This window comes from Alosa pseudoharengus, unplaced genomic scaffold (genome assembly GCF_046254945.1).
Source record: "Alosa pseudoharengus isolate Yale_2024_CS ecotype anadromous, Long Island Sound unplaced genomic scaffold, YU_APseudo_1.1 YU_APseudo_1.1_scf_19, whole genome shotgun sequence".
Lineage (NCBI taxonomy): Eukaryota > Metazoa > Chordata > Actinopteri > Clupeiformes > Clupeidae > Alosa > Alosa pseudoharengus.
The window spans coordinates 21,154,145-21,177,000 of NW_027468657.1; the positions used below are offsets into that span (position 1 = coordinate 21,154,145).

At 41.5% G+C, this 22,856-nt stretch overlaps 1 protein-coding gene across 3 annotated transcripts; it reads left to right on the forward strand.

Moving 5' to 3' along the window:
• The first annotated feature begins 1,389 nt into the window (after positions 1 to 1,389).
• Positions 1,390 to 22,763, forward strand: LOC143132448 (MORC family CW-type zinc finger protein 3). Of its 3 annotated transcripts, none has more exons than XM_076291989.1 (17): positions 1,390 to 2,403; positions 2,511 to 2,600; positions 3,725 to 3,857; positions 5,027 to 5,247; positions 6,268 to 6,415; positions 7,867 to 8,026; positions 9,139 to 9,267; positions 9,720 to 9,839; positions 10,191 to 10,294; positions 11,533 to 11,688; positions 12,738 to 12,857; positions 15,953 to 16,030; positions 17,590 to 17,629; positions 17,891 to 18,114; positions 18,378 to 19,065; positions 21,098 to 21,348; positions 21,934 to 22,763. In XM_076291989.1, exons 2-17 carry the CDS (start codon positions 2,552 to 2,554, stop codon positions 22,085 to 22,087), a joined length of 2,775 nt encoding a protein of 924 aa, XP_076148104.1. In that variant the 5' UTR covers positions 1,390 to 2,403; positions 2,511 to 2,551; the 3' UTR covers positions 22,088 to 22,763. The 3 variants fall into 3 exon arrangements, with proteins under 3 accessions (XP_076148104.1, XP_076148103.1, XP_076148105.1); XM_076291988.1 differs by having other exon boundaries at positions 2,511 to 2,583; XM_076291990.1 differs by having other exon boundaries at positions 2,511 to 2,579.
• Positions 22,764 to 22,856: the final 93 nt, after the last annotated feature.

Genomic DNA, 22,856 nt, shown 5'->3' on the forward strand with positions numbered 1-22,856 from the left:
TAGCGGCAGCAAATGTAATTTGCTGTCAGGGTAGTCTAGCAACTCTCCGTTGGCTTGCGAGCTGGAAAATGTCAACTTCGACCAGGCCAATCACATCATGTATAGGCCTAGAGTCGGTAGGCGGGCTTAACATAATGATGGCAGAGTTGCAATGGTTCGGTGTGAATTCCCTTCTACTTGAAAACAAAGAAGATGTATGTTGCTGTTGGTGAACAGCGTGACACGAGTTAAGCTTTTTTTTAAGTTGGCAAAAGTTTGAACAACTAGCCAACTAGCTCCACTGGTGGGAAAACGCATGGGACTCATGAGTTGTAGAGCTATCCTATTGCGTGCAGAGGGAATTTGAAAGACAACCGTTTATCCCACCCCTTAGACTGAGCACTGCAAATGGTGAGTCCCCAGACCCTACATCTTGATGTGGGTCTGGTTTGTCAGGTTAGCTCACAGCTCCATTAAGAGTAATTTTCCCTCTAAATTTCTCACATGGTTTTATTTTCTATAAATGGGTTGTTGATGTGGCATGGCATTGTCAGAAGATAGCAATGAATGTTATTTAAAATGCTAAAATGGTCAATTTTGCTTCAGATGTTTTTCATTTGTATTACAAATCTCAAGATTGGCCCATCATGTCTCTACCCTGTTTCAAGCATGGTTCAACAAATTATACTTTGCATACCTGTACCTTAAAATGAGAAACAGAAAAGTGATTATATATTTCCACCATATATGAAAGAGTAAAACTTTACATATTATGTCACTGAAAACCATGTCTTCTAGTGTGACACCATATCTTATGTATTTAGTTGAAGGACCCCATTAAAGGCCATGTCACTGAAGCCACTGAAGCCCAAGACATATGCCCGTGATAAGTTTTGTCTCAAAATGTGTATGTTTTGCTGTCCTTTGGTGTGGTACCTCTATGTTGACATTAAGTTCATTATCGAAAATCATGCAAAAGTTTTTGTTGACTGCTAATGAATAATAAGATGACCCAAAAGGCTGAAACATCCTTTAATGTGACAGGACATGTTCATCAGTGTGATTACTGTACTGTCACACTGCAGGACAAAATATCAGACAAGAATAAGGGGCATTTTTGGTCACAATTTGTTAAAAAAAATTTGTCAATTGACAACCACTATTCTATCTATCTAACTATCCTAAAATATGTTATTGTGAAAAAAAAACATTCTGATTTAAAATGTCATGAAGACAAAAGACAGAAGTATTAAGAAAGACAATAAAAACAGTGTATTAATGACACATACTGTAATAGAGCTGGAATGTTGCCTTGTAGCCTATTACATGATATCAGAATCAATAATATTTTGATACGTCACATATGGGGGAGGTTCTAAGGGAGTTTCAGTAACATGACTGGTTGACTAAATGACTACCTTGAAGCTCATTGTACAGTAAGCTCATTGTTTTGTTTAACATAATCTGGAACAGTATCATTGGTGAATAACAGTCTAATCATTTTATGAATTGCTATTGTTTTAAAACACAGGAATAATGTAATGCAACTGCTTATGTATGCCATGAATGTAATAAATTAGTCATTGGCATAGAATGACAAGGGAAATGTGTAGATATTTGACTCTTTACTTGTGAGCTACGCATTGTCTTTGACTTTTTCAATCAGGTTAAAGAAGGCTGAGGGGAGAGTGGACACTTTCATATCAACTTGTCAGTGTGGAAGCTGTCACAGTTCATAGTGTATTTTTTTGTTGTTTGTTAAAAAAAACATAGCCTAGTCTATATTGTTTGTATTAAAGTTTAAGTTTACACATATTACAGAATATCACATACCACTTTATCTTTAATGCAACCAGTCCTTCAGTGTGACAATGTCCTATTGCGTAACAAACATAGGCTACAATAACCGAATTTCTTTTCTCAGTAGACGATATCTTTTTTTTTTAAAGCATTCACCTTTGCATTAGGACAGACATTTTCTCTCTTCTTATATTCTAGCTGAATCTATGGTTAACTATGACAACAGTTAAGGTGTCTTGTCCGTTTTTGCGGATATCCTGCTTTATGCAGAACACATCTTAGCGCAGGAGCGCACGCACACACCTACGAAAATACATTTACATATAGTTTACCAAACAATATCTTCTCTCTCACGGGAGTTTGCAAACAGTAACCAAATCCAAGGACACACTGAGCTCGCTTTTCGGTTGACATGTTCCCGAGAATAATTATGCAAACTCGCTACGCGTCCAAACACGGCAAGCTGGGGCTAAGAAGAGGAAGCAACTCATGGTGTCGCTCAGGTCCTAAATGTGCGCATTGTTAAACTTGCGAGCACAAACTGAAGGTGACGTGTGGAGGACTGCGCAACGACCATAACACAAAATGGCGAGGTTAAGCGAACATGGGATTCGCCTAAGTTCTGTAAGTATTCATTATACTTTATATTGCAATAATAAAATTAAATAACTTATGTTCAAAATACCGTGTACCATGAAGGCCTATCCATGAATGCTATTTTATGCTTTCAGATGAGTCCGTCTTACCTGAACAGCAACTCAACAAGTCACACATGGCCCTTCAGTGCAGTTGCAGAACTAGTAGGTATGAACGTGAGATAAGTGAGTAGGCATGAGTTGTCCTTTGGCGTTTCATCAAGCCGGTGATTAACCCATGCCTTTGACAATAAGCTGTTGGAGAACGAAAGAAGTTAAGTTTAGTCAGTTATGTCAGGCTACTTCCGTGTACAGTTTACTGAAGCAGGAGTTGCCGTTGTTTATGTTCTTTTGAATGCCAAATCCACCTGCTGCTTCAGTCCTGCACACAGAACTCTTGCTGTTGCAACAGCCCACCAAAGGCATGTTTGGAATCTTGTTGGGCTCATATAGAATATAACTGCACTACCTTCTACTAACTGCACTACCTTCTACTAACTGCACTAACTTCTATTTTTTGGGGAGAAGTTTTGGGATATGTAACTGCCATGCAACATGTACGTTTAGAGGTCACGGTTACAGTAATCGTCTATTCTGCAATTGACGTGAATGGCATGTAGCCAATAGCCTCATGTATTTTAGCTGCGTATGTAATGATTTTTTTTCTTTACTTAAGTTTTTCCTATTGCATATGTCCACATGTCTGTCTCAGTATGCTAAACTAGCAATACCTTCTGGCTTTCCAAGGCAGTTCTACTTTAACATGAGCTAAAGTAATGCTATACGACTGTTAGGTGAAAAGGATAGGAAAGTTCAGACACAATTCCGAGCCAAATTGGATGCCAAATTGGAAATTAATATGTTAATTCAATGTGTCAACACATTGCTACCTTGTTCTTGTAATTTGTCCAATCAGAGACAAGACTCCAGTCCACTCTGTGTGTTGGTATTGGTGCAGATGTGCAGGGTGGAGCATTCGATGTTTGTGTTCATCCCTTTCCGTGTTAGACATCTGTAGCAAAGTCATCATTGTTCGTGCTTGCATGCTTGCATGTGCGTGGGCGTGTATGGGGGGGGGGGGGGGGGGTTAGATCTTTAGTAGGCTACATCCCCATAGTTTGTACAAACTACATCCCCATATAGTTTGTTATGTTATGTCATTCACTTGTATTTCATTTTGATTGCTCTAGTTTATATGGTGTTGTATGTCCTTTTCTTGACTATATAGCATTAAAATGCAAGTCCTGTTCTTTAATGTGCCATACAAATACAATTGACTAAAATTGCCACTATTGTCTCTTCTTAAACAGACAATGCTTCAGACCCAGGTGTCACTGCTAAAAAGATTTGGATAGATGTAGTCCAAGTAAAGGACCAGCAGTGTTTGGCATTCACAGATAATGGCAGTGGGATGACCCCCAACAAACTGCACAAAATGCTAAGGTACGTTGCAACAGCTGCATACTGAGATCAGACTGAACACTGTTTTTAGGTCTGGGATATGACCTTAGCCCAGAGAAAAAAACAAACAAATGGTTATATTAGCCATGTACAGTATGAAAGCTCTATTTTTATCTTGACAACAAAAAACAACAATGATGTAGAGCACTCACAGCATCTATGTGTTGTTGTTGTTGTTGTTGTTAAATGAAAAGTACAGTCAAAGGAAAGATTATGCAAAAGGAGGAAGGTGTTAGAAAGTGAGTTTAGCCTACAATCGGTTATGTCACTGTGTGCCTGGTGTTTTTGTGTCTCACCAATAGCAATGGGCTCTTACCTAAACCTTATGGAAATGTGGATAGGGAAATAGATGTTTCTTTGTTCATACCATCTTTGTGGCGATTTGTGTATTAAATGCAGTGTGTGTTATGAGAAGAGAGACATGCTTTGTAAAGGCAGGTGTGAGTGTCTGGATTGGGTTTCAACTGGTTGATTTAACTAACTGGTTTTGTCAGTGATAATTTATAGTTATGTTAGCGTTGTGTGTTTTCATTAATGATCCCAGTTGGTTTTAATGGGCTGGTATTTTCTCGAAACCATGAATCACCCATCCAGCTACATTCCAAAGCAAGTACGTACTTATGTGACAAAGCATGTATGAGGAAAGTGAGATGACCATATTAAATATTTGTGTAAATGTCTATACAGTTTACATGCTGTACTTAAGGCATCTTTACACAACAATACAGGCACTCTTTAGTACCTCAGGGGTATATAGCATTTGCAATAACATCATAACTATGTGTTAGAGACTGTTGTTTTCCAACAGCATGATTGCGTGTTAAAGTAAGTGAAAGGAATGTCAAGGACCACGTACACCAGTTATGTTGTTAGTTACTAGCAGGTTGTGGACATGTTATAAGCAGGGCTGATGGCATCAGTATCTGCATGGCAGATGTACAGTAATGAAAGGCATGCTGCTGTCTTCCTCTAGCCATCATCTTGTCCTTTTGTAGTATTTGTTTTGTTCAGTTTCATTTCCCTTTTTGCCTCATGTTGTTCAAGTACATTCTGTATACAGTATTGTGCACACATTTTGTTTGTAGAGTTCATACATCAAATGTATAATGTATGAATAATAAGTGATTCCCCCCTGTTTCATCTTTGTACAGTTTTGGCTTCACAGAGAAGGGCTCTGTGAAGGGCAGCCACCAGCCCATCGGTGTCTATGGTAACGGCTTCAAGTCGGGCTCCATGCGCCTGGGTCTGGATGCCCTCATCTTCACCAAGAACGGGGGCTGCCAGAGCGTGGGCATGCTCTCTCAGAGCTTCCTGCAGGCCATTAAGGCCCAGGCTGTGGTGGTGCCCATCGCACCATTCAACCAGCGGACCAATATCCTCCCATAGACCAGTGCAGTGGCTGATCTTGTAGTACTGCATGTGGATGTGATGTGTGCATGTGTTTGTGAGGGATGGGTTTTTTTTTTGCTTTGTAGTGCTTTCGAGAGTTTTATGAATGCATGTGGATTGTGTGTGTGTGTGTGTGTGTGTGTGTGTGTGTGTGTGTGTGTTTTGTGAAAACATTATGAAAGATAATCAATGGCGAGAGACCAATTATTTTCTGGCCCTGAATTTGTGCCTTGAATTACAGATATGATGTTTGTCAAAAGACAAATATTTCTGGTAAAGAACGTCTTATAACTATTGAATTATAGCATTGTGAAAGTTCGTAATTACAGCGAGATAACTGAAGCTAACATTAGCCTTACTGGGATGTGCAAACATACAAGCTGTAGCTTGACAGCTCAGCTTTATTGTTTTACAACGTTGTTGATGTATACTGTTTAAGGCTAACGAGATGTGTAGTCCACTGAGCAGATTCACACAAAACCTAATTTATCTTTTGCAGTCTGTCAATGAACAATACTTTCTTGACTTGTAAAATAATCTTGTAGATTGCCAAATGTCATATGTGAAATTCATGTCACAATTTAAACGGGATCAGAAAATAACTACTTTCTCTCAACTACTCAACTTACCGAGTACCGCTCATATTAGGCTCATTCGACCTTATGCAGTGCTGCCAGTGCAGCATGCATCACTTTCAGCCAGATCTGTGCAGTGCAGCATGAAGTCGAACGAGCCTCTTTTTTTCCTAGATTAGATCCCATGAGCCAGAAGTGGAAGGACAGGACTTTGCCTGGTTATGTATGGAAGAAAGTGAAGAAACACAGATAGAACCTGGCAAAAGTCGCTCTTGTGTGTGTCTGTTTGTGTGTGTCTGTGTATGTGTGTGGATGTTGTTCGTGCATGTGTGTATGTTGATGCAACGAGAAGGATGTATAGATAGATTCATGTAATATATATCTGTCTCTATTCACTCTGGACGTTGTGGCCTTAACCACCCCTTCACAGGCGTTAGTAGTGACCGACGACTCGGAGGCCAGCCTCAACGCCATCCTTACACACTCCCTCCTCAACAACGAGGAGGAGCTACACCAGCAGCTGGACACCATCCCTGGGAAGAAGGGCACCAAGATTCTCATCTGGAACATCCGAAGGTCACTATCAGTACTCCTTTTTGATTCAGATGGAAAGCCTTTTATTAGCCTTTGGTCGAATATATTTTTGGGGATTTCGCCTTTCGAAGAAAGAGCTGAGAGTGATAGGAAGCAAGCGGAAGAGAGAGATGGGCTGGGATGGAACCCGGGCACATAGACCCAAACTATTTTACAGGTGATGCTGTGAAGAAATTGCATTCAAGGGTAACATTTACCTGGCTGACACCAAACTTCAAAATAGAGAATTGGCCTTGACAATTTTTTTATTTAAAGGGAAACTTCGGTCTAACAACCTAGGGTTTAATAGTTCCTGGATTGGACATTATGCCAGATTTTGTCTTAAAGTTGGTATAGGAACTTGACATATTGCCAACTGTCACGTATGTCCAACCTCTTACGTGTATGTGTCACTTAATATTCATTTCTATACAAACCAAGACGGCGGATTCCTAAAGAAACCGCAAGCACCCACACCATACGTTTATCTAAATTAGCTATGTACCAAAAATTACATTTTATTGTGACTCGAAGAGCTGTAAACAGTGTTGTAAGGCTGCGTGTACAAATCCGCTTGGAGCTCCAGTGGAATTTGGAATTGCTGACGAGAATTCTAGGGCTAACCGTTGATGTGCTGTGAGAAAGGTTGGGAATAAGCACCCACCAGCCCAGCACGAAACTCTGAGCGTGGTAAACAAAATCGGATATTTCAGACAGTAAAAGCCCTGGTAAGAACCAAACTAGATTTTGTTCAAATCTACACACCTATGGCTACTGAAAAATGTAAGGCTAATTTAGCAAATTTTCAAACAAAATGGTTGGTAATGGTTGGTAAGCATGTTTACGATATGTTTAACTCTTACCAAATCCTTTAGGAAGTACAGTAAGCACATCTGTCTTGAAATATAGTTGTTTACTCATTTTCAAAGAAAATACTTGTAGCTGTCAGTACAACCATTGATTGTGTACAAAAGCAGTAAGCATCCTCTACTGTCTGTCATTATATAAAGCCCTTGGGTTCCTGGGCTTTTGGTGACTCGGAAATCAGCTTGAATGGGAGGCCAGACAGATCTGTCAGAGCAAGTTGAATTGCGCTCTCAGATTCATCTGGGTTCCCAGGCAAGGGTGAAATGACTAAAAAAGGGTGAAATCCCATGCTGAAGTGGTAGATTAGAAAATAAGTTGGTTAAATTAAAATAAATGAAGTCATCAGTGAAGGATAACATCTATGACGGATACTGCATTGAAAAGTGAGAAAGCAGATTTGAAAGCTACAATTCAAACATACTTCACTGGACTAGCCTTTACTGTGGCACATCAAATCTCATGAATAGTCAGCATAGTAGACTAAATGTGCTGCTTAGACTTAATGTGGTGCAGTAGCTTACATGTTCATACCAATCTTTCTTACAAGCAAGCCTCAATATAGTCTGGTCTCTGTCTGTCACAAACAGGAACCAAGACGGGAAGCCGGAGTTTGACTTTGATACGGACGAGCACGACATCCGACTGCCAGATATCCAGAGCGTGGAGATGGAGAAGATGAAGAAGAAGAGCTACTCGGGCCCCCGCCGGACCGACCAGATCATCCCAGAGATGGACTACTCTCTCAGGGTGGGTCACCAGGGCCTTGCAGCGGGTGGTGTGGAGGAAACGTTGCATGATGAGATGCAGAGTTAAAAGTAGACAGAGGAAGCAAAGTGATGGGTTTGTGTGGGTGTATGTGTTTGCATGCGTGCAAGTGTGTTATACCGGGTGTATTTGAGTGTTTTTCACACTCTTTTTTTAAAACATTGTGAGGTAATTGCTATTTTATACATGTAGCCATTATCCATAATTCTGAGTAATGCATTGGTCTTGACACAGTACTTCTTTGAAGCAACTTGCATGAATCTGTATTCTGTTGGGACATAGCACGTATGTAGTGATTGTACAAGACTATGCAAAGTCACATAGACTACTCCCATTCAAAATCCATAGACAGACAAATTGCTTCTGTGAAACTCGGCTACGCCTTCCAGTCATATGGCGATTTTCTATCGCCCAGTCAATGACTGCATACCCATACCGTACCAGGACCAAATAATCTTGGTACCCCAACGGAGGGGTACCAAAAAGGAGATCGGCGCGGCTCGGTGTATTTGGTACAGTGCGCAGATTTTGACAATGGGGGCTGAAGTAATTGCGTGCCGCGCAGTACCATATAGTGCCGTGCAGTTTGTGGAAATTACCCATATTTATCCAGGTGCCAGGAAAGTGAGCTTGTTTCTGTTTGACCAACTTCTAAAGATTAATGTGTTTTATCAGCTGTGTTGGAGACAACATCTCCACCCAGGCTACCGTACTTTAGGCAAACAGCAGCTTTAGAACCTACTTTTCCTTACAAGGTGTAGTTGTACCCCACAGCATCAGACAAAATAGTCCTTTTTTGGTTTTACCAGCATATTGTCACTGTATGCAATTAGTAATAGTAGTAATAACACACTTTGCTTGAAATGATCCATTTGCAGTCCTCTCACTTGGCACACTCATGTACTTTAGGAGGCTGTAGAGGGATGTTTTGAAATCACATTGTAATAACAGTAGGAGTGCTGCATTAGACTATGTGATATGGTATGATAATGATAGGTGTTTTATAGTGTTTTCAGTTGCCTGAGTTTTTTTTCTCTCTCTCTCTCTCTCTCTCTCTCTCTCTCTCTCTCTCTCTGTATCTCCTCCTCCTCCAGGCATATTTGAGTATTCTTTACCTGAAGCCAAGGATTCAGATCATTCTCAGACAGCGGAAAGTTCATACCAAACTGGTGGCGAAAAACCTGTCCATGATTGAGAATGATGTCTACAAGCCACACTTTATTGTATCCTCTTTCAAGGTCCTGGGAGAGATAAGGCTGCCTTGGACCTCTCCAGCTGCCTCTCCATCTGTGTCAAGTATTTGCTCTCAGCCTCTCATAGCAAATTCATGTTTTCATTTTCGTATTTTCATGCATTACATTTTTTTTTTAATTTAACTTTGGGTGGTGTACATGTTCAAATACGTGTTCATTTCAGTCATCTCAATTATGGATATTTTTATCTCGGATACATAAAACATTTAATTAAAAAATTAAGAGATCCTCGTGCCACAAAGGGGTAGTATTCTGCAAATGACACCATACTCCTACATTGTATATCATTTTGATGATCAAACCACAGTATTTGTGAGTCATATTTGTGAGGGTGGCCATGAGTGAAGATATTTACATGTTAGCCAGTTTGGCACCTTGTCGTGCTTGCCATGTTCGTTGTTCTCCTGACGTAGCACAAACAGAACGAGCGAGTCAGAATCACCTTCGGTTTTAACCGCAAGAACAAGGACCACTTTGGCATTATGATGTACCACAAGAACCGACTGATCAAGTCCTATGAGAAAGTGGGCTGCCAAATCAAAGTAAGGATTATCTTGACGTATTACAACAGCCCTGCACTCTTAAAATGAATGTGTTGTCCCTATCTGGACACAGAGATGTGTTAAAAAAAACAATGCAAGTTATGTTGTTTTCAATGCAAGTTGTGTTATTTTCAACATAAATTGCGTAACAAATAAAAAGCAAACAACACAAACTGTGTTGTCCCTATCTGGACACAAATGTGTTTAAAAACAATGCAAATTGTGTTGTTTTCAACACATTCGTTTTAAGAGTGTGTGCTCCTTTTGAAGCTTGAGTTTGAGTTTGAGTTTGTTTACTCCTTCATGTCTTTTTATGAAGACAATACCCAATACCCTCTATCGGTCTCTCAGTCCTCAGGCCAACGGTCCGGAGTCGGAGTCATCGGAGTGATCGAGTGTAACTTCTTAAAGCCAGCTCACAACAAGCAGGACTTTGAGTACACCAAAGAATACAGGTTTGGTCATCACTTTTCATTTCCCATCCTGACCACACACTGTGCCGCCAGTGTGGTGTACCACAGTAGACTACTGGTATTCCCCTTCAGAATAGTCCCTTCCACACCACTCAAAAATCCATGCATGTAATTCCCAACTGAGAAGGAAAACAAGTGGTGATAAGGGAGAACGTGGGGACATTTTTCTGCTGTTGTGACGAACAGCAAAATTGGGAGACACGAGAGACCTGGTCAATATCTCTTCCCAAGCCTGCATTTAAAACTCCATTTATGAAAAGATCTCTCTAGTGGTTGAACCCTAGAGGTGCACTGTTATTGAAATCCTATACACCAGGCCATCTGCTATGATTGACTTACATATGCACTTCATTAAGCTCAGAGATCATTGCAGCCATGTAGCCTCTCCAGTCATATGTCTTCATAAATTATGTCAAAACCCTTGTGTAAATGTTCTCGATTGACTCTGGTAATGTTTTACAGTAGGAATAAAAATCATAATTGATGGAAAAAATAATCAATGGTCTACTGTAAGCACAGAAGTGTTAACGGGAATCATAACACAACCAATCTCAATTGGGTAACACCTTATTTTAATGTGTCACTGTTACAGTGTACCTACCTAATTAGGTACAGTGGTACAACCTGTGTAACAACATGTACTATCAGGTACTATCATTGTACTTGTATTATGTATTTGTGGGTACCTACATATAGTTGTTACATTGTAATACTGAGTGCTTTTACAAAACTTTGCCAATTTACCTAAATTTTCATCAGAGGCAAAGAGCTGACCTGAGACCTGCTGGATGGGGTAAATCTGGTCATGATAAATTTTATATACAAACCATCCTTAGCTCCAGTCAAGGCCTCATTTTCTTCAGTGTACATGTAACAGCTGTGCTGCTACAACCTTGTTACTCTTTGATACAGTGGAATAAACCTATTAAGTGTACCAGTTAATTACTTACATGTACTGTACATATGACATGTATGTTAAATACACAAATAAAGTGTTACCAAAATATTTTAAAGCTTGTTTAAAGTAATGCTGGAACGCGTTTCCCAAAACCATATTTGCTAACTAAGTTAGCAACTTTGTTGGTTGCAATGCAATTTCCCATTGCCAATCAGCTAAGTTGCTAACAGGTTAGCAACTATGGTTTTGGGAAATGCACCCCTGGATGATTGGGTATTGTTGGTATGAATGTGTTGTGTTGTGCTGGGCTTGCCTCACACAGATTGACGCTAGCAGCTCTGGGACTCAAGCTCAACGACTACTGGCGAGAGAAGAAGGAGAAGAAAGCCAAAGAGAGAGCGTTTAATGTGCTGTGCAAGCACAGCACTGAGGAGGACGAGGAGGAAGAGGAGGAGGAAGAGGAGGAAATTGGAAAAGAGTGAGTGAGACGTGGAGAGCTGTGTGAGCTCTGACGCGGTTAAACCGCCTAGTTCCTCTGAGTTTATATACCCAAGGAAACACCTGAATGGTGTGTGTGTGTGTGTGTGTGTGGTGTGGTGTGGTGTGGTGTGGTGTGGTGTGGTGTGTGTGTGTGTGTGTGTGTGTGTGTGTGTGTGTGTGTGTGTGTGTGTGTGTGTTGTATGGTGTGTGTGTGTGTGTGTGTGTGTGTGTGTGTGTGTGTGTGTGTGTGTGTGTGTGTGTATGTTTCTTAGAACTCTTGAATCTGAGAAACACTTGAATCAAAAAACTACCACAGCGGTTCTTCAAAACGGTTCTCAACAACCCAAACAGATCAAATACAAGACATCCTTATAAGGATGTATTTATTAGTAAGTAGATGGATCGGAACTAGAAAGGGAAATCCAAACCACATGCCTTAGATAGTATCTATTTTCTCTCCCCTGTATCCCTTTAACTCCCCTGGTCTCAATATGTTGTGTCCTGATTTAAATGAAATTGCTTTACAAATACAAATTGTGATTTACGTTTTTTATTCATCTACTGTATTCAAGCACAGAGTAGTCTTGTGTTTATTGATCAGAGTAATATTAACATTCTACTCTTGCAATGTTCCAATTACTGTCCAGCACAGAAATAAACAAATATTTGTCTTAGTGTTTAAAAACCCACTCAAGCACTTCATCTTTGAATAGATGGTGTGCATGAGATACGGCCTAGCTGACTGTGTAATCATCTGTTGTCTTCCAAGAGGTTACATGGTTATGTACTTGTAGTCACTGTAGTCACACAAAACTCTTCCTTGTCTCTGCCATCAACTTTCTTATTTTGAGAATAAACATACGCAGTGAGACATTGCCAGTCACAGTGATTTTGTGTCCATGGAATCAATCTGTATTAGCAGCGTGCTGAATAAATGGCAATCATAGGAAATATAATCAGTGCACCCCTTCAGATGTTCCTTGTCTCCTTGTTTCTTCTCAGTAGTTCATTATCTGTGTGTGTGTGTGTGTGTGTGTGTGTGTTCAGAGAGGTGGCGTGGTTGCAGTGTGAAGATTGTTTGAAGTGGCGGGGAGTGCCGGCCCATCTTCTCTCTGGATCAGCTCCTGACAGATGGACCTGCAGCCAGCATCCAATCACACGCAACAGGTAAGAGCCAACTTCCCATCCACTGGAAGCCCCATGAACAAAGCCAATCTCTGGGTAAGCTAGTGAGCGTGGCCCCTTGATGGAACCTCTGCTGGTCTGCAGCCACTACTTGCATGTAAAGGGCCTGGCATTCAATGTAGTACACAATGTAGTATAATAATCTGCACGATTACCGAATAGATGTCAATTTAATTAGCAAGGTGTCTAAGGACTCGTTTAGTAATCGGTTGCCAGTTCAAGCCCGTCTTCTCCTGACCCTATCAAAGTGTCCTCTAGCAGGACATTGAACCCCAAACTGCTCCTGATGTTTGATTGGCTCCTTGCATGGCAGCCTCCTCCACTGATGTATGAATGTGTGAGTGAATAGGAGAATGTGAGGCGTTACTCTGCAGAGCGCTTTGAGTGCTCAGAGGAGTAGGAAAGTGCTATGTAAATGCAGCCCACTTACCTCTTGTACAGCACTGTTACAGGAAAAGAATATTCAAGTCAAGTCAAGTTTATTTATATAGTGCATTTCATACACAGAGGTCATTCAATGTGCTTTACATAAACAAAACCAAACAATAAAAAAAAATAAAAGCATAGAAGGGCAATATAGTCAAAGAATAGTTCAAAAGGTAAAGATCATAACAAAAAGAAAACATAAAACACACAAGGTAAAATCATTTAAAAATAAAGAATAACTAGATGTACCGCAGAGCGGTACAAAATATGACCGCCGCCCAGTCCAGCACATTTTTTCCACAAAAATAAATCACGCTGAAAGGCCTCTATGATTCTAACTGTCTCACTAAATTGCATTATCCACACTCAATTCTCACTGGTACCTGCTAGACAACAAGTACCAAAACATGATTAGTTCATAGATTTCACATGTAAAATTCATTTTATACAACCCCACCCCCATCTTGCCTGTTCATAATTCTGAGAAATTCTTGAATTGTGTGCATGTGTGCGTGTACACGTTTATGTTTATGTATGTGGGTGTGTGTGTGTGTGTGTGTGCGTGCTTGTGTGTTTGCCTGCGTATGTGTGTTTGTGCATGTGCATGCATGCGTACATATGTTTACTGTGTGAGTATGTGTCATACGTATGATTACTGTGAATGTACTGTATGTGTGTGCGTGTGTATCTGTTTATGCACATGTGTGCACATGGAATGGGTTAACATGACCCCTGGAGGCAAACATACGGAAAAAATTGGTCATCCTAGGCCCTACGGTTCTCAAGATATTCACAGAAAACTGTGTCTGCCCTACCCTCCTTTCGGGGGGTCCAGTACAGCGTGGGGGGGCTACAGATCAAAACGAAAACCGATGGTTCCATGCTATCCATGTGGGGTTACATGCCCATTAAGTTTCGTGTACCCCGGTCTTTCAGTGTCCCGGGAATCCTTGTTGGTGTACGGTCACTAAATGTACACATAAATTATTTTATTGTAAGGCCCCCCATGAACAAAAGTTCACAAAACTTGGCATGCATTTGGAGGGTGTCATAATGATCCTACACTTTACATTTTGTGCAGTTTTGACCATGTCAGCCAGAGATATTGTGGTGAAAATATTTTTTGCTTTTTAATTTTTAACTAGGTGGCGCTATACATGAAATAAGTGGTAATGGGATGGGTTAACATGACCCCTGGAGGCAAACATACGGAAAAAATTGGTCATCCTAGGCCCTACGGTTCTCAAGATATTCACAGAAAACTGTGTCTGCCCTACCCTCCTTTCGGGGGGTCCAGTACAGCGTGGGGGGGCTACAGATCAAAACGAAAACCGATGGTTCCATGCTATCCATGTGGGGTTACATGCCCATCAAGTTTCGTGTACCCCGGTCTTTCAGTGTCCCAGGAATCCTTGTTGGTGTACGGTCACTAAATGTACACATAAATTATTTTATTGTAAGGCCCCCCATGAACAAAAGTTCACAAAACTTGGCATGCATTTGGAGGGTGTCATAATGATCCTACACTTTAAATTTTGTGCAGTTTTGACCATGTCAGCCAGAGATATTGAGGTGAAAATATTTTTTGCTTTTTAATTTTTAACTAGGTGGCGCTATACATGAAATAAGTGGTAATGGGATGGGTTGACATGCCCCCTTAAGACCAACATACAAAAAAAAGGTGGACCTCTTAGGCCCTACGGTTCTCGAGATATTCACAGAAAACTGTCTCCGGCCACCTACAGGCCAGTTGGTGTATAGTGACATAAATTAATTTATTGTGTGGCCCCCCATGAACGGAATTCGACGAAACTTAGCGTGCATTCAGAGGGTGTCATAATGATCCTACACTTCCAATTTTGTGCAGTTTTGACTATGTTAGGTCACAGATACCTGCGATTACAACACCTCATTTTTACTTTTTTGTGTTTAACTAGGTGGCGCTATACATGAAATGAGTGGTTATGGAATGGGTTGACATGGCCCCTTGAGATCAACATACAAAAAAAATGGTCCTCCTAAACCTTACGGTTCTCGAGATATTCACAGAAAACTGTGTCTGCCCTACCCTCCTTTCGGGGGGTGCAGTCCAGCGGGGGGGCTACAGATCAAAACGAAAAACGATGGTTCCATGCTATCCATATGGGGTTACATGCCCACCAAGTTTCGTCTACCCCGGTCTTTCAGTGTCCCGGGAATCCTTGACGGAAATTTGGACATGCGAAAAAAAAAAAAAAAAATCTGACTAAACCTATATGACCGCCGCTTCGCTGCGCGGCGGTCATAATTAGTAAACCAAAAGCGTAATATATTTAATATCCCTAAAGCAACCAGAACCCTTCAAAAAGGAACTGTTAACAGCACTTGTCAACTATGTCAACAATGAACACACTTGTCATATGCAAGATGCTTGTGAAGGACACCGGTGATATTGTAGATATTTGCTACTAAATGTGTCAGACTGTTTTCCCACAGTTCAAAAGAGCTAAGCTTGCAGCTAAAACCCTCACAGACATGTGATAAGATCAAGCTAATTTTGCACAGGAGCCTACTGTATCATACATTACGTGCAAGAATGCCCCCTGTGTAGTGTTGAGGCAAATGTGTGTGTCGATGCTGATGTGTGTTGGTGACTTGGTTGTGGCCGACAGGAGCTGTGATCTGCCGGAGGAAGCAGAGGAAACAGAAGAGGAGCTAGCCCCCAGCTATGAGAAGACAGTCAAAAAACAGTTAAGGCACAGTATCTGCATGGTGCATGGATAATTGTGTGTGTGTGTGTGTGTGTGTCTGTGTGTCTGCCTTCTGAGTGAGTGAGTGAGTGAGTGAGTGAGTGAAGATGTGAAAGAGCAAGTACAGGGTCTGGAACAGACGTGTAGGCGTCTGTTGACTTCTTCACCTGTGGTTTGTGACCACATCCGTCACTCAACTGCAATCTATGTGTGTGTTTTACACACAATGCGTGTGTGTGTGTGTGCGTGTGCGTGCGTGTGTGTGTGCCAAAGAAGCAGTCTCTAACTGTTGGCTATTTAAGGTATACCAACACTTAAACTACACTACATGATGGCCTTTATACTTCTCCTTTTTCTGTGCCTTGAAGCTGTCTCTGTAGAGGGGGTTTCCATCTGCAGCCATTTCTCTAGTAACAAACAGTTGTAACGTTTGGAATTAAAATAGCCCCACATCATCACACTTCACTATACCTAGAAATTGGAATGGGGTACTTTCCATAAGATCAATGCATTTTTTTTCACAGGGGGGTGTATACTTATGCCCCCTGTATTTTAATGAAGAACATTTATTTATTTACGACACATTATTCAATTCATTTTTTTAATTAAGGCATTAAGGTCAATTTCCAAAAGATGATTTTTGTATTCCTCTTTTAAGTCAACTTTAGCATGGGGATGTAAACGTATGCAACCCACTGTAGTACATAAATGTGTAGGGTCAAAAATTAATGTTGTGACTAGGCTGAGGCTACTTTAGTCAAAAGTGATTAAGCTACAGGTGGGATGTGAACTTCGATCACGCGAGCAGAGTTCTCCCACGTTACCATTGAGCCACCAGACAGACAATATTGTTGGGCGATAACGTCAAATTTTGATATGCAGGCTATACATTTTTTGACACTTAGCCTAGACTAAATATTTAATAGACACAAATAATGACAAATATTGGTAGACTTAAGTAATTTGAGTTTAAGTTATTTGCTCACAATAGGTTTAGGTTTTTGCTAATGACAATGGCAACATTAATCACTTGTGGTTTAAATTAGAAAACGTTGACACAGATTCATGGGTTTCATCAAGTCCCTTGCCATAGGTGTATAAAATCAAGCACCTAGTTTACCGGTATGAATGCAGACTGCATGGTGCTTGATTTTATACACCTATGGCAAGGGATCTGATGAAACCCATGAATAGGCTGTGGCAGAGAATTTCTAGGGGGTAGGGTATTACTCATGTTGTCACCATTTCCACCAATGATGTGCATCACTGCACCATCAACAACGTTGTTGGAACTACGGTGTTTGAACGTAGTGAATTGCACCACAGGTACGATAGAAACAGATGTTACACCATAGTTGTTTGAGCGCAAGTTGCGTCACACCATGGTGGTTAAGCAACATCGTTGCTAACTTTTGTAGAAATGCACCCCTGTCTGATTAAAGGCATAAAGCCACCCAAAATATAAGAAAATAAATAAAACATTCAAAAGTCGTTCATCATTGCAAGAATAATGTGGTGATAACTTACTGTAATTTTCTTCTCACCTTATCACCTTATAGGGATCAGGTCCGTGTGAGAAAGAGAGGGAAGTCTCAGGAGGTAAATTACTATGCTTTGCATATACACTGTGCATTGTATGACGGTGTGTGTAAGTGTGTGTGTGTGTGGCCGTTTGTGTGTCTGTGTCTGTGTGTGTGAGTGGTTCTTTGAGATCACTGAATGCTGGAGACTTAATTAGTCACAGCAATGTTTTTCTCAGCTTGTTTCCCTGTGCAAGGTCCCTGATGTGTGTCTGTGAGGGTATGTGTGTGCCGTATGTGCTTCAGGCTCATGCCCATGTGTGTCTACATGGCTTCACAGGAGGGGAAGAGAGGCCGGCGCCCCCTGGCTCGAGGCTTGTCTGAGCCCTGGGTCATGTCCCGGACTGACTCGGCAAAGCAAGAGACGGAGAATGAGGAGGAGGAGGAGGAGGAGGAGGAGGAGGAGGAGGAGGAAGAAGAAGATGAAGAGGAGGAAGCCAAAGAGGAGGAGGATATGGAGGAAAAAATGCAAATCATAGGGACCAAAGAGAGAAGGACATACAGGTTCGGGACACCCATCTGTTTGTGAATTAAACAATGACCTCAGTCTTCAATGTTCTCATGTTACATATACATTTTTAGGATGGTATAGCAGGCATTCTGACACTGATACCGAAACAACATACTGATACAATTTCATTCACTTTGAACATTGAAATCTATGGTCTCATAAGGGGTAGCATGAAGAAAAGTTGGTTGTTAATTGGGTATTACATACACACATCACATTATTTTATTCAGACTTTTATTCTGTTTTTATCCTTCAGCAACAAGAGGAAATCTTTGGAGCTTCAAAATAAAATGAGTAAAAAGTTATGTTCGGAAAAGCAGCCTGAACACGCCGCTCCAGACGGAGAAAAGAAGGAGAGGACCGAAGAGGCCGCAGAGGCCAGTGAGAGCAAACCTGAGTCCTCACAGCCCGCTGCCGACGAGCAGGCCCAGGCCGTCGCTCCGCCACAGTCGCCGCAGGGCCGGTCACTGTCTGGTGGCGGTGTGTGGTCACACGCGCCCATGGTGCCCCCGGGGTCGCACACGCCCGCCTCGGCCCAGACGGTGGTGGTGCCGCCACTGAGCCGTACGGGTCAGCAGAAAGTGGGCTCGCTGGCCCAGGAGGAGCTGGACCGCTCCATCCTCTCGCAGAGGCTGGGCCAGCTGGAGCGCGAGGCCAAGCGCCTGCGCAGGAAGCTGGGCCTGAACACCTCGATGGCAGAAGCAGCGGAGGCTGCCCAGGTGGCAGCCAGCGGCGGTCAGCCGGAGGGTCAGCAGCAGGGTCTGACCGTTCCGAGCGAGGCACTGGTCTCAGGCCAAAATAATGTGGAAAACAAGAGTGTGCCCCCAGCAGAAAGTGTGTGTGCCACACCAGATATGCAAAGCACAGTGCCAACTATTGACCTGACAACCACGGGGCAATTGTTGATGGAGCTCACTGCAGGAAAGCAAACAGATGCAGCAAAGGTACAACAATGAAGAAATGAATAATACTAATATAACTAATATAATAATAATAATAATGATAATAATAATAATAATATTTATTTGTAAAGAAAAACAACGTTGCAAAATATAAACAATTATATCTATAAAAAAACAAAGAAAAACGGGCAACTTGAGGAAACTAATTCCAGAGCCTAGGGGCCATGATTGTACAAGCTTTATGATTTGTTGTTCAAAACTTAGATTACCGATACTGTCAAACCAGATTCCTGATTCTTTGCGACAGGCTTGATATGATATGTAGATCGCAGAATTTATTTCCCCATGTGTTGGGACCCAATCACAAGGATGTCTATTTTGGCAGAATTTAGCTGAAAAAAAAGGATTTGACATCCAGTTTTTGACATCATATAGACATCATACTTGGATCTGAGGAGTTAACAAGAAGGTATATCTGTGTACCGTCTGCATAGACATTAAAAGGTACACTATGTTCTTATTGAATGTGCCCAAGGGGAAGGATGTATATTCAAAACAGAATTGTTCCCAATAATGGAGCCCCGTGGTACACCAGAATAAAATGGGCATACATCATTGTTCACAGAGACACAGAACATGTGGCCGATATGCTGAAAAACATTTTAAGGCAAATATTCCCACCCAGTGCCTCAGTCTATCTAACAGTGTGTTGTGATCAGTTTTCTCAAAAGTGCACTAAAGATTTACAAGGACAGAGCACATGCCATCATCAGCTGTTCTTAAAAGATCATTGGTGACTTCCAGTAGTGTTGACTTAGTGCTGTGATATTTTCAGAAACCAGATTGAAACCTTTAAAAGATATTGTCATCTTCCAGTGCAAAGAGACATTGTTGGGGCACTATTTTATTTTCAGAATTTTAGATATAAAAGGTACATATTGGTCTATAGTTTTGAGGAAGAGAGAGATCAAGCCTAGCTTTTTCAAGCAGTGGGTTCACACAAGCAGTTTTAAAATAATCAGGAACACTATCAACAAAGAACTATTATAGACAGAGCGCCAACAGATTCCATTGCCTTTGTAGGTGCTATATCAAGAGGGCTGGAAGACACTTTCATATGAGACACAGTTTCTAAATGTTCAGAAAATGTAATGGGATAAAACTGGTTCAGACTATCGTGGTGTGGGTGAGGGACTGCATTAGGAGCAATATAGACTCTAATTGACTCCACTTTATCCGTGAAAAATGCTAACTTTTAATAGTGACTCATTACCCAATAAAACCTACATTTGCAAAGTTAAGATAGTAGGCTACGTCCCTTCCTCAAGCATCCTTACCTTACAATGTCAATGTGAGCTAAGATGTAACTGTCAATTTGTAGGCACAGGGCTTGAAGTTCTCATGCACTGTGCTGGAATTCAGGTGTTGACAGGGCCATTCAATTTCTGATTACTGATTTGCAGAGACGATAGGCAGATCAAAGAAGAAATTATAGCTCTACAAAGGCAGCTTTTACTGGGTAGTGAGTGACGTTGCTAAATATGCAAAGTTACCACACTAATGCAAATGTGGTTTCTGACATATGCTGTCATACATTCTATCCATGAAATAGGAGCAAAACTACATTCTTTTGCAGAAAACTACATATACAGTAACTATAATTACAATCCTTTCGTTTTGTTTTTATGCAATGTAAAGTTATTAGTGGTTTGATTAATGATGCTCTGATGATGCCATTTACACACTGACATTTTTTTAGTGGGGATGGAAAAAGCCTTAAGATTCAGTTGTTTCACTTGTTAAGACAAATAACATTTGCAAGTTGAGCCAGGTTACATACCAGACACCACTAGTGCATTTTAATTCTAAGCAGAACAGCAGCTACAGGCCAAAAGGCATGTTTCCTAATTGCAGTGACCCCAGAGGTCAAAGGTCACCAGATTTTTTGAGCTTCCTCCTGATGGGGTCATGAGTCCATGTACTAAGTTTGGTTATGATAGATGAAAGGGTTGCTGAGATATGAGCTCACTTCCTGTTTGGCGGCTACCTGAATGTGTGTCCCTGTCTCTTGCAGTCACAGGAGAATGACCAGACGACGATGCCTCAGAAGAGCGTCGCTCAGACGGGTCAACAGGGAGAGCAGCAGTCCAGCCCCACGGACGAGCTGTTCAACAAAAAGTACCCCGCCACGCAGCTGCAGCAGCCCCTGCTCGCCGAGGTGCAGCGGCTGAAGAAGGAGAGAGAGGCGCTGCTGACCAGACTAAAGCAGTCCGAGAGGAGAGAGAGACAGACGCGAGACCAGAGCACCAGCACTCAACTGGACAGGTGAGAGACCACACGCAGACAGGATCATCTGCAGTAATTGTGCTTGTCCACACAAGAGAGGTGTCCTGATGCATGAATACAGATGCATGTTTACACACACACACACACACACACACACACACACACACACACACACACACACACACACACACACACACACACACACACAGGATAATTTGCAGTAATTGTGCTTGCGCACAGAAGAGGTGTCCTCATACATGTATACAGACACATGCATACACAACCCACTTACTGTACTGGGTGGAAAGCACACACACACACACACACAGTAAGCACACATAAATTAAAGCAGGAAGTATCTACTGGAGATGTCCCCATGTGAAAATTAATCACACCTAAAGTGTACAGCACGAAAGTACAAACCCCACACCAACAGTCAAAGAAACGCACGTTCACACTTGACACTTGCCTCTCATCTCACTCGAGGCGTGATGTGGTGGTTAGTTTGTTTGAGGAAGTGACTCACGCGTGCGTGTGCGTCTTCTCATTAGAGCTCCATCTTCAGCTTTATTTAGTAGTGTTGAAAAAAAAACGTGTCTTTTCTTTTTCCTTCTTTTGTGGCAGCGGCGTCACTATGGAGCGCCTGCGTACCATGAGGAGAAACGTGGTGGCTCTTCTGTCCTCCATACTGCCCCATCTGGACCTGCAGGGAATCAGTTACGACACGGGCGACGTGGACAGCATCCTTCAACAGATCATTGAGGCCAACAGCCTTTGATCTCAAGCACACACACACACACACACACACACACACACATTGTCTGTTTAGGTCTACACCCTACTGTATAAGCTTACTTGCTTCGCTGGATTTTCTTTTGATCCTTAGTTTGTGTAAATGTGCAGTCCGTGATTCTAACCCCAGTATACATCAGGAAACTGCTCCTTGTAGCTCTCTGTGTAGTGTTTGCGCTAAAAACAAAACAAAACAGGAGTTTACCTCTGGCTTTGTAAATGAGAAGCAGACAAGCCCAGGAAGGGAGTAGTTTTATTAGTTTGGCAGCTTTGCAAATATCAACGTCTAGCAAAATTAAAAGCAAATTGGGGACTGCATCTGTAAATTACATACCACTAATGCAAGCATTTGTACATAGTATATGATAATTCATGTGTACTTTGAACAAGGTCCTATGCTTCCAAACAAGTTTTATTAAGCTGAAAGAGAAAGATGCATCAGTAGTCCACTTCTACATGGGCATCTAACCATAACAAAATCTTCTTGTCTTCAGTCTGTCAGTGAAAGAGCAAAAATCAACGCAGCATTAAATCCACACACACACACACACACACAAATATGCCAAATATGTGTCTCAGGTAGTTTTAACACACTTCTTTCTTTCAGTGTCATATCCTTCATGTCAGACTTTTTTAAAAATAAATAAAACAATTTTTTATTATTTGGTCTTTGTTACGCTTTTGTCTTGTTAACTAATCATTTTTGTGAGGATTTGTGTTGTTGTACTATGACCATGGTAACCCCTTTATGTGGT

Coding starts and splice junctions, on each gene's coding strand:
- LOC143132448 (XM_076291988.1), top strand. CDS start 2,365: ATGGCGAGGTTAAGCGAACATGGGATTCGCCTAAGTTCT. Junction 8,027..9,138: donor AGATGGACTACTCTCTCAGG/GTGGGTCACCAG, acceptor CTCCTCCTCCAG/GCATATTTGAGTATTCTTTA. Junction 9,268..9,719: donor TCTACAAGCCACACTTTATT/GTATCCTCTTTC, acceptor TAGCACAAACAG/AACGAGCGAGTCAGAATCAC.